Source organism: Diplotaxodon limnothrissa, linkage group LG22, assembly GCF_057381915.1.
Source record: "Diplotaxodon limnothrissa isolate DT_005_m linkage group LG22, D_limnothrissa_male_GT1.1, whole genome shotgun sequence".
NCBI lineage: Eukaryota > Metazoa > Chordata > Actinopteri > Cichliformes > Cichlidae > Diplotaxodon > Diplotaxodon limnothrissa.
In genome coordinates, this window is record NC_140616.1 from 8,755,809 (window position 1) to 8,767,892 (window position 12,084).

At 37.9% G+C, this 12,084-nt stretch overlaps 1 protein-coding gene across 1 annotated transcript in view; it reads right to left on the reverse strand.

Moving 5' to 3' along the window:
• Positions 1-6,157: 6,157 nt before the first annotated feature.
• Positions 6,158-12,084, reverse strand: part of nfatc1 (nuclear factor of activated T cells 1) — a 49,748-nt gene continuing 43,821 nt past the window's right edge. The window contains exon 10 of the mRNA XM_085347035.1: positions 6,158-8,949. Within this exon, the coding sequence (XP_085203161.1) occupies positions 8,894-8,949 (56 nt within the window). The 3' untranslated portion in view covers positions 6,158-8,893. The remainder of the gene's footprint in view (positions 8,950-12,084) is intronic.

The following is a 12,084-nucleotide window of genomic DNA, read 5'->3' on the forward strand; positions in this document are numbered from 1 at the left end:
AATCATGCCGTGTACAGTATTACATAAATAACATAATTATTACATTAAAGCAACAATTTTTTTTAAACTTTGCTTTCACCTCTTTTCTCAGCAACCTGCACATGACCTGATTTTTATTTATTTTAAGTAAACAACTTATAAATACAACATGATTCTTACAACCTACACTTAAACATCGGCTCTAAATTTACGTGATATTCTCAAAACAACAAGCAAAGCAGAAGGAATCTCAACACACAGTTTCTTGTGGCCATTTTCATGTGAATGTACAGGAACAGCACAATATTACTTCTGTTCTATTAAATATTATACCACTGCACAAAGTCATTTATGAATATAGACAGTACTAAAATCTGATCATTCAGCTTTCCCTCTCTACTTGTCAAAGTCAGCAGCACACAGTATTAGTACAGATCAGGCTGTGACATAATCAAATAAAAAAAATAAAAAAGAACATTTACGGTAAACAGCAACTCTGAAATTCATCCTGTGTTACTAACAGACAAAATATTTTACCCCACATGGTGTAATGTGTATTATAATATATAAAAAACAGTTAAACAGCACACAGTTCATTAAATAGTTTAAAGAAGGCCTCCTATTGAAAACAAATCTCTGCATTTGCTAACAGAAAGACATTTCTAAATAAGGAGCTGAGACTATTTCTTACAGCTCCTTGCTTTAGCTAACCTCTGTGTTCATCTTACTCTATCCTTAGCATCCTCCTCTGTAACAGCCTTCTCCATGTCCCTTTTCACTGCACTGAATCTTCTGAGGTCTTCCTATTTTTTTCCTGCCTGGAGGCTCCATATTCAACATCCTTTGGCCAGTATATCCACTCTCTCCTGATTGATAGATAGATAGATAGATAGATAGATAGATAGATAGATAGATAGATAGATAGATAGATAGATAGATAGATAGATAGATAGATAGATAGATAGATAGATAGATAGATAGATAGATAGATAGATAGATAGATAGATAGATAGATAGATAGATAGATAGATAGATAGATAGATCGATCTTAATTAATCCCTCAGGTAGGTTTCTCTGGGAAACAGCCTCTCTAACAATGTCTCCAAAGTCAAACTGAGTCGTCCCTCTGAAATAATTATTAATCTTTTCCATTCTGCTTAAACCAAACCATAGCAGGTCTCACGACCATCTTTTAAACCTCTTTCACTCTTGAAAGTTTCCTCTTTCATCTCTAAGACTCATTTCCACCCACTCCACGCTGCCTGCACTCCCATCCTCATCCATCTGGTCCCCATTGCTTCGGATGGTTGACCTCAGGTATTTAAATGTATCTACTTTACGTTATTTGGAGTTGTGGTTGCTCGTTTTCCTTTTGTTTGCTTTGTTCATTTGTCTCTTTTAATTCTATTTTTTTTTATACTTTTTCAACATGTTCAAAATAAAGATTCAATTAATCAAAACTTTCACTATTTCTGCTCCTTGCATCTTTGCTGTTATACCCATCACCCTCCCATACATATACCTGTCTATCACTCTATCTAAATGCCCTTAACTTGAGTTTAAATGACAAGAATGGACTGATAGACAGTCATCTGGCTTTCATTTCTCTCTTTAAGCAGAGGCGCAGCTTCCTTTGGGTTGACAGGTAAAACAATGGATGTCCAAGACTAGCAATAGACACTAATGTTATACACAGAGGTATTACTGAACAACTATATGCAGGTTGGTGCAGATACATGAACATTTGCAATATGATTACTGGAATATAACATGACAAGTTGATGAATGTGGTAGCCCGGATGGTTAGGAAGGCTCTTTTCTTGGCAGGATGCAGCTCATCTTTTTCTGGTGTTGATTTCATCAGTGTTATCAAGATGTTTCTGTTGTAGTAGATCATCATTGTGCAACTGAATAACACCAGAAAACGTGGGATAGCTCCTAATACTGTCTGAGAGGGGATATTAATTAGATTACTTGTCAAAACAGTAACTGCAGTAAGGAGCCACACTGTCAGAGCACACATCTACCTGAATTTGTATTTATTCAGCAGATGGTAAGATGTGGGGTAAACCACAGCAATATATCTCTCCATGCATATAAAAACCAAACTTGATGCGCCTCCTGTTTGTGCGTAGGTAAGCAAAACCTTGAGCAGTATTATCTGGTACTGTGGTAGCAAAAACAGGTAAATTAAATGAACAAAGGATGTAAAATAATGCACAGTGTGGAAGATAGCTAAATTACAGTTGAGGATATCTATAGCCTTCTTGGATGTGAAGATGATCCACAGCAGTTTCCCTACCACTGCTTCCCCGATGATAAAAGTAAAGATGTCAATCACTGAGAGCATCACTATGTGAGTTGGTGCAAAAAGACATTGCTCAGCTTTGCTGGAGTTGAATGTGGCATTGCTGGATAAATTCTCCATCTTACCAGACTGTAGTTGAAAACAGAGAGAAGAAAAATCAGTGAAAAGCTGCCAATAGAGGTTTAAAGATTCAAATGTTTTACATATCCACTCACCAAACACTATTAGGTACACTATGTATTTGAAACCTCCTCCCTCTTCTCCTTCCCTTTAGCACTGCCTTAATTATTATAACAATTATTACAATAAGGCATTTTTGCCCAGAGAACTGCCGCTCATTGGATATCTTTTCATTTTCAAACTATTCTCTGTAAATTCCAGAAATGTTCATGGGGAAAGACCAGCAGACCAGCGTGTCTGGCACCAGCAACTATGCATCATTCAGAGTCATTTAAATCACCTTTCTTCTCAACTTCAGCAGATGGTCTTGATCATTCTACAAGCCTAAATGTATTGAGATGCTGGCATGTGATTGGCTGACTAGATATCAGCGTCAACGAACAGTTAAACAGGTGTACCTAATAAAGAGACCAATAAGTCTATATGTTGTAATATAAATGCTAGGGTATTATATAAATACAGAAATGCCTACTGTATAATAAAATGTGTTTTAATCATTTACATTTTTATATTTTTTGATACAGTTTCAACTTAGTTGTCCTACCAGGAAATAAAAAAAACATATGCAACTTTATTTACTGATTTTGATCTTCAAAAAGATTTTTTAAAAAAAGAGAAGAGAATCTTTACTGTACTAACGGAGTTTTCAAAACACAAGCATTTTTGAGAATCAGTTGTAACATTGTGACCTTAAAAATCTGTGTATTATTAACTTTTTCTTTTAAAATAAGGCTTAAATAAGAAGACGACAACAGACATGACATGAAATGACATTTATGAATATAATCAGACAACAAAAAACACTGAAACTCAAAGTCTGTGCTTACCAGGTGTGTAAAGCTGCTGCTTGAAGGCCAACAAAAATGACAGACTTTACAGCGCACACAGTACAAATGACACCTGATTTCCCTAAAAGGCGACAACTGGGTTAAAGGCAGGCAAGCAAAACACGTCCTGATTTTCCTACTGGCAAAGTGTGAAGGATGTTCGTGACGGTACTGGCTGTGACATTCTCAAACATAAAGGAAAAACAAATGTAAAGAAACCAGCAGCTGAGCGCTGAGATTTATTGTGTTAGGCAAAGCAGAAATCCCACAGACCACAAGGTGTCAGTGTGGACCATAACTGAGAAAGAAATCCTGCACGCTGCACTGAAAGCACTATCAGGAGCACACAGGTTATCACACAAGACTCAGAACAGTACTTTTATTTTTCTTTCTGAATATACATTTTATGTTGCTGCATCACAAATGTTTCTGCTTTGGAAATGAATGGTTATGTTATTTATTTATTTTTAGCTCCAATCAAACACATTTGTTAATGAAGAGCAGATACTGGTTAACACTGGACGAGTCAGGAGTTAATGGTTGCAGGATTGATTTCTGCTTTCACGCAAGAGCTCTGATAATCCCAAGAACACTTAGTTGTTGTAAAAAGTATCAATATTTTTTCTGGTTATATCATGTCACTTTATATTAATGATGTTTCTCTGTTAGTGTGATAAATGTAGCCTATATGAGAGATGTAGCCACTGTGATTTTAACATCGCTGTTTCCATATCAGATTTTCAGAGTCAGACGAAATCATGCTTGGATGGTTGTTCTAGTATTTTATGTCCCCATTACTTTGCAGGTATCTGTTAATGTGCATCGCTAACCGAGCTTACTAAAGTTAGGGGGTAATTTCCCGTATATAATGTACATAGCATGCTAGTGAACATGTCATGGTCACTTTTGGATCAAGAAAATGAAGATAAATGAAGATACATCAGCTATAAACTTAAAGTTCAGACTTCAAAATGGACAAAGTGATGACTTCACAGTGCCAGCATCCACCTTTTTATACAGTCAATGGTCAGATTTCTCAAACTTAAGCCGAAGGAGAAAGGAGCTTTTCTCTTTATTTTCACCTTGACCTTTATAGTCCTTATAACCTTCCTAACACTGATGAATACATCTGTTGGCAAGAAATGCCACCGCAATAATGGCTAAACAGCTATGAACCAGTACATCGATGATGCAGACATTAATCTGGAACATTTTCCTTGTAAAATAACAAAAAAGGTCCTCAGTCATACGTTGGCTTCCTAAACTGGCACTCTCAAAACTTAAGAAGTCAACGTCTAAATGTTAACTGACTGAGGGCTAGAATCATCCAGGCTTCCACCCCACACTGCAAACACAACCGCCGAATTTTGGATTCAGTATGTAAAATAAACACTGCATTTGGTTGTTAGAACTAAAATAAATACAATAAAAAATACTGCGAGTTGGCAAAAGTACTCGTTTGAATCACGAACACCCCAATTTATATATAAGTGTGTGTTTATCACGAACGCGTAAAATAAACACACTGACAACTATAGTAAGACTCAGTATAAAGAACTTATAAACACTGTCACTCACTGTTTCACTGCTTAAATTTAATTCTGACTTAGGAAAAAACACACATGCAATGTATCAAGGTTTGAGAAGTTTTTTTTTAACAGATATTTTTACTGAGAATTTTTCTTTAGTGTTCATATTTTACTTTTACCGTAATAAAAGGCACCCTTTGCCCTCCATTCATTTCAATTCATTCATAACATATTTAAATGAATACACTCTTGGAACCTGATTTGTATATGATGTGTAACATGGAACATGACTGACATGACCTAGTTACCTTCAACAACAACATTTGACCCAGTGCTTAAAGCAAATATCAGCTGAGGTTGATCTTTATGCACAAACTGAGGTGAAGTGGAGCCTAACATGATCGTCTCACAATTTAGAGGATGTTTCAGAGCAAGGAAACTCAGATTACAGCCCCTCCCATGTAGATAACTCTGAGCCAGCAAGCGAGACATTTATCCTGAAGGCTTTTGTGACTCCTTGCATGCAAAAAGCGACACCACCTTTTTACAGCAGCTTCAGCGGCACCGGTAAAAGGATCACAGCGTGGGTCTGGCCTTAATCAAGAAGTCACAAAAGAAGCCAACATAAGAGGACAGGAAAGGTGGAGATGCAACTTCTGCTCTGCAAAAATAAAACAAAATGAGGAACAAATGTGGGAAACACATGCAGTACTTCAAGGTTTCCTACCACTGCTATGAATCCACAGATTGACAACTGAAGTCGAGTTAGAATTGACAATTATAAATGACAGTTATGAAAAGTTTTTTTTTTTTTAAAAGATATAGCAGCGAGGGCAGCATTTAATGGTTGTAATGATTATACACAGTTATCTAATGAATCCCAACAGCTGGCTGTTATGTTTTCATATCTTTGGTAAAAGAGGAGAGGATATTGTGTGCTGTGAAAGCTAAAATAACACACTCTCTGTGCTCTTTGAAACATTGAGGATTAATAATAAATGTATTTATGCCAGATATTATAAATTCTGAACAGATCTGTAGTTCAAAGTTCAGTATAACAAACTTATTACGAGGGAACCTTTGGTCCATTACCTTTACCATATTACCAGTAAACTAATGATTTCTTTTAGTCTTTTTTCTAACCTAAGGCGATGAGACAAATTGCCGCCTTTGTTGTGACAACACACATAATGTACATATAAAACTGCTGATTTCATTCCTACAGTAAAACTGAGACAACGCAGATCAAAGAGATGAAGGCTTATTTATTGACAAGTACACAAAATATGACAAAGGAGAGTTATGAGTTACTGACAAAGAGTAACCTTCTCCTCTGAAACATTTCAGTATGGCTTCTCTCATGCTCTTCAGTTACACAGATTAAGACTCATAAATACATATAAAACTGGGAACAAGTGTGCGAGCGCTGACAAATTAGCAGGTAAACCACAGTATGCAGTATGTAACCGTCTAAAACAAGCTGTATGATAAACGTGAATAAACGTTGAGCTCATGCTAAGAGAATAAATATGAAAATACAAAAACAAAAATGTGTGTATATTCGTATTGCTGTTCACCGCTGCAAAGTAATCTTTGGATTAGAGATATGACGGTGAATGTTTACATTCTCTCAGAGATTAATGCTACCTGCATGTTGCATAGCTTCCAGGGAGTAATAAAAGTCAAGCTTCATCAAAACTGAGATGATTTTTTTTAAAAAGTCGAACCAGTATTACTGCAGCTAACATTTTATTTGTTACTTTTCAAGTCTGTATGTATTCTTTTTTATTAAAAATGACTAAAAAAAAGGTGTAAAAAGCAGTTAACGGCTGGGTTGGAGGAAATGACTTGTCAACTTAATGCAGTGGCTGAGCCAGACAAGTTTATGGGGTGGCCAGGCAGAAACAGATGACTATTTATTTTTCCAGCTTAGCATTTTTTTTGTGTCACTTATCATTTGCTTATGCAGGCATGTAGTAGCACATTATGAGGGCTCATTTAACACTCAGTTACAATTAGAAAGTCTTATGCTGCTAAATTGAAGCTAAAGTTCATAAGATAATTACAATTTCAACTGATGGATGAGCTGTTAAAATGGTCATGGTGTTTACAAAAAAAGTTCTGCTAGAAAAATAGAGGTTACTAAATGTAACTCCAGTTCTGTGATTATTTGCATCCCTCTTAAACAAGCTGAGAGCCATTCAAAGAGAAGTATTCCACTTCCTATTAATGCTATTGCACAAAAACTGGTTCGCAGCCGGGCTTGCAACAGATAGTCATCAATGATTAGGATTCAGTGGATGGCTAAGATAATTATTTATACAAGCATGCTAGACAAAACCCCCATTTCTACTTTGCTTTTTGCTGATACAGTACCGATAATGGATGAAAGTATTGGGACACAGCTCTCAATCGTTCAGGTGTTTTCAGTCTCATTGCCACAGGTGTATGAAATTAAGCACCTAGCCATGCAGTCTGCCTTTGCAAACATTTGTGAATGAATGTGTTGTTCTAAAGAGCTCACTGAATTTGAGTGTGGTACTGTAAGGGGATGCCACTCTTACAAACAAGTCAGTTGCTTTCTTCCCTCCACAATCAACTATAAGTTGTATTACTGCAAAGTGGAGGTGTGTCAGACCACGTCAAGCTACAGAGCAGGTTTGCCGTGCATTCTGGGTACAAGTCGCCAATGCATAACTGCAGAGCTCCAAACCTCCTCTCACATTAACAGCACAAAAACTGTGTACCAGGAGTTTCGTGGTGTGGGTTTTAATGGCTGAGCAGCTCCTGTAAGTGTAATGTGTAGGTGGTCCAGTGCTTTTGTGCATAAGCTGTATGCCCAAATTGAAATAAAATAACACTCATGCTTTTTGGTTTTTCTGAAAGGAAACCAATTTTGCCCAAAACACTAGCCATTTGCTAGTTGTCTGTTAAGGATTTAAGTCAGGACGCCGCTGCTGCCCACTTCATGGCTGAAATCAATACAGCAGTTGCCATAATGTGTCAAATAGTGCTGACACACAGAAAGGTATTTAACTACAACTGAACTACATCTATAGTCTGTCAGGAAAAACTTTTACCCCGCAAACTTTCACTTTTGGGATACGGCTTCAGTTCATCCAGGACTATCGCTAGTGCCATTTTTTTTGTTTATAGTTTTTCGAAGTCCTGGTTGGCTTCACCTTTGGCTGTCCTTGGCTCCACCCCTGCATTAATGAAACATTGACAGGAACTGCCACTAGTTTAGTGGATAAGTGCTTGTTGTTGGTTCTCTGCAAGAAAATTATGTCTGAACAGTATGATGATGGGGAAAAATCCAACTTTCCATTTCCAAAATGAAAGGCTGAACTCCAGACAGACATCACAGTATAACAGACAACATAGTTTGCTGACTACATGCAAGTTACGCTGCATGTACTCTATCTTCTTGCATTCGCCATAATCCCTTAATTGTCACTTTTGCCCACAGTATCCACTGTTCAGGAAAATGTAAGTTAAGCTGCCCCTAAAATATATTTAATTTGAAATTTTGAGGTTGAATATGTGAAGCCAAGGCCATGTCTTTTTGCTTCCAGTCAAAAAGGCACTTGTCTTTTAAATGGTTTCTCTGTAAAGCCAGATATGCAAACTGGAGCACTACACATCCAAATTTATATACAAATGACACAACTCATGGGCACCGACTCATTTACAAACCGCAGCCATACAAACAAAACCCCCAAAACAACAAAAAACCCCAAAGAAAACAACAACAACAAAGCAAATCTTGGTCCTCTAAAAGCACACTTTCTTGTAAAGGCTGGAAATGGCAGGTTTGGTTGCTACATACTTAACTTACATGTCAGTCATGTAATCTATACCTTGGATAGGTTCTATGTAACGTTATTATATATGAAAAACAAGGCACACGTTGGACCCTGATCATCTGGACAATACATTTAGAATTGTTCTCCTTGCGTTTCCTTTTGCTGCTTCCTGCATGCCTTAGTCCAAACATGTGGAACAATGTCAAATTCATTTGGTGCTTCCCTTTTTAAAAAAAAATTCCTGTCACTTGTGGTGACGGGAAACTACGCGTGGCTGTGGACGGAGATGCTCGACAAGTCGTTCCTGATGATCTCGTTTACTGCAAAAGGAAAAGAGAGAAAAGGATGATCAGGATTTCAGGTTTCCTCCAAAATACCTAAAAAGGCCCGTTCTAAGTTTCTTTTTCACTTCTTATTCAGTCCAAGCTTGAAACATTGATGCAATGTTTTTTTTTTGGTCACTTTTCAGTTCTTTTCGCAGTTTTGTCTCGGAGTGTTTTCATCAAAGTGGGCAGTGTGTCACCTTTATGCACACAGTGTTAATTTGGCAGGGTTACTGCTCCTGAAGGGAATTATTCTGAACCTGAACCTAACAAAGAGGCTATAGTGCATTGATATAACCAAATAAAAACCAAGAAAAACAGTTGGTGCAGTAAAGTTCAGCACAAAAATGTCAACTGATAAACATTCATGATAAAACCTGATAAAGTCTTTAAAACACACGGATTAATTCTTGGCTCATTTTTATTATTACTTTTGAATTTCTAATGTTCATTTAATTCTTGCAGCAAGTTTGCATAAGATGAGCCTGAAATAGTTTCAGCAATCACACAAAAACAAACACTGACATTTTATAACATCTAACACACACAGAGTTTTCATTCATCTCAATTCAAATTTATTTATATAGTGCCAAATCACACCAACAGCTTCCTAAAGGTGCTGCAACGTAAGAAGCTACGCAGTAACGGAGAAAACCCCCTACAATCAGACAATCTCCTTTAAGTAGCACTAGGAGACGCCTCCCAGGCTCAAAGGGGCACCTCCCCGAGCCTGGGTCTGCAGGAGGTTTCTTTCTGTTAGGAAGAAAATAAAGAGCATAGGGAGACAGGAAAAACACATGCAGCAGTGACATATAAACACCTGGGGAGGGAAAGGAGGAGGCGGCGAGAGAAGAAGAAATGCTCAGTACATCACAGAGTATAACATGAAGCTCCCCAGCTGTCTGAGCCTATAGGAGCAAAGCTTCCAGCTCTATCTGTAAGCTTTATGAAAAAAAATGAAGGTTTTAATAAAGTTTTTGTTTTTTAAAGGCTTGGTCTAACTTTGCCTGTTCGCTGTTGGGTTCATCAAATACATGCATTTTTTAAAATGATGCCCTTATAAGGATAACTAGAGAGCCCAGAAAAAGTAAATGTGCTTAGTAAAACTTTGCTTTTCTCATTGCACAAGGCTATTATACACTTGTTAGTACATCTATAAGGTGCTATTTCTGCCAGTGTGAGCAAAACTCCTCTGAGCCATACAGAACCTGTTATTTCCTCTGAGTCAGTCTGATAGAATCACTTTACACTGGAGGTCCCCAGGCATTTTTTATCAGGAGAGATGATGCAACATCCTGCTGCCTCCAGGTGCACTTGTTTATCTCTTTTTATCAGCTGTGTACAGATGGTGTGCCGTGTTCAAAGAGCAGCTACACAGTCTGACTGACTGTAGCTGCTACACAAGAAAAACCTATACGTACATATGAATGCACCGACATCAGTCATTTTTGGTTACTATAATTGATTGTGTTGTTTTTCGTCTGTCTTGATTTTTACTGTTCTTTAAACTGTGAATGTAAACACATTTATTACTTGGAAGTCAGTTTCTCCCTCATTAGTCTGCTGTTTACGGTTTAACCCAGTATCTAGGTTAAGCCCACGTCCGCTCCCCTTTCATAATGATGAGAAATGTGAGAGGGGAAGGGGAAGACCCCTGGATCTGGCCTGAAGAAACCAAGCCAGAGGGCTGAGAGAGGAATTCCCTCTGTCTGGCTGGTCAGAGCAGCAGCCTCCCCCCCCCAACGCACACACACAATGGAAGATGTTTTTTTTTCCTTCTTAAAACCATCTATTTTCATTGCAGGCAACAGAGCAGCTCTTTCCTCAGTGACCCAGCACTGGCACGGACACTTCCTACCAGAAATACCCCACACTTCCTATCGCAAAAATATAATGGGTTGCATGTGTTGCTCAATGTCAGCATACACACATACCCACCAAAAAGGAATCAGTGTGCGTGGGAGGCTGTCATGGTGAAAAACAAAATAATAAAAGTGTGTCATAATCACCTAAATGTGTGGATGCAAAACCTTCGTACCAAAACGCCAAAATCATCTAGATTCTCACCGAAGCTGTTTACAATTACAGAGAGATACGTTACGCTCGTCTAGACATGAAGTAAATGTGCTTGGCTCGCTGACGGACTGCGATTAATAAAGGAACAATGAGATCTGTTTGGCATGTTTGATATCTACAGTACAGCAGCGGTAACTCCTGCTCGTAGCACAGAAACACATGGACACACTGAAGCTATTGTGCAAATATGAGGCTGAGATTCACAGCAATGTGTCCTCATAAGAAACAAAGTCGGTGAAAGGCAAGGAGGCAAGGCAGCAGGTGCTTTAAATCACTTCCTGTCGACAAGCTTCCCCGGCATTATTAAAATGTAAAATTAGAGGTAAAATCTTCGCATTTCCTCTTCTTCTAGGTCAAAGGTATTTGATCTAATCTTTCACTTTTGTACCAAAATCATCTTGCAGACATTAAACAGAAGGCTGCAAAGGAACCTTTTAGGTTTTAGCTGCATGCTGATGAACGGGGCTGAAATGATTTGCCAGTTAATGAATTAGCGGATCCATAAAAATGAAAATACACACACTTTATTAAGAACATCTGTTCTGCTGCTCATTAACACAAATAACTAATCAGCCAGTCAAGCAGAAACTCAACTCAGTGCATTTAGGCATGTGGTCAGGATGACGTGCTGAAGTTCAAATAATAAATCAAGGCATTTTTCTTCACTCAGAATATTGCTGACTACAACTTTTCAAATTTAAGGATTTTCTACTTATCCTTGAAAATTGAACCATTTGTCAGACCTGCTTGGCATCGTGAAAATTATGACTGCGGCGGCAACAATTTAAATCAACGACATAGCCGAACATTGCGCAATAACAGCAGCACAGTTTTGGTGCTTAAACAACGTTGACAAGTTGATCACCTCAGCAAATGTAGGAAAAAGACTGGAAAATAAACCTACAGCTAATCATCGGCTACTTTTATTCGTGCTTCATTTGAAATTCGTTGCAAAGCCTCTAATGATTCATCAGTGCAAACCGGCAGTGACTTCTTGTGCAGTGGACTCCATCTTGCAGCTGAGGTCATGAAATCGTCTTGAAGGAGGCTTGACTT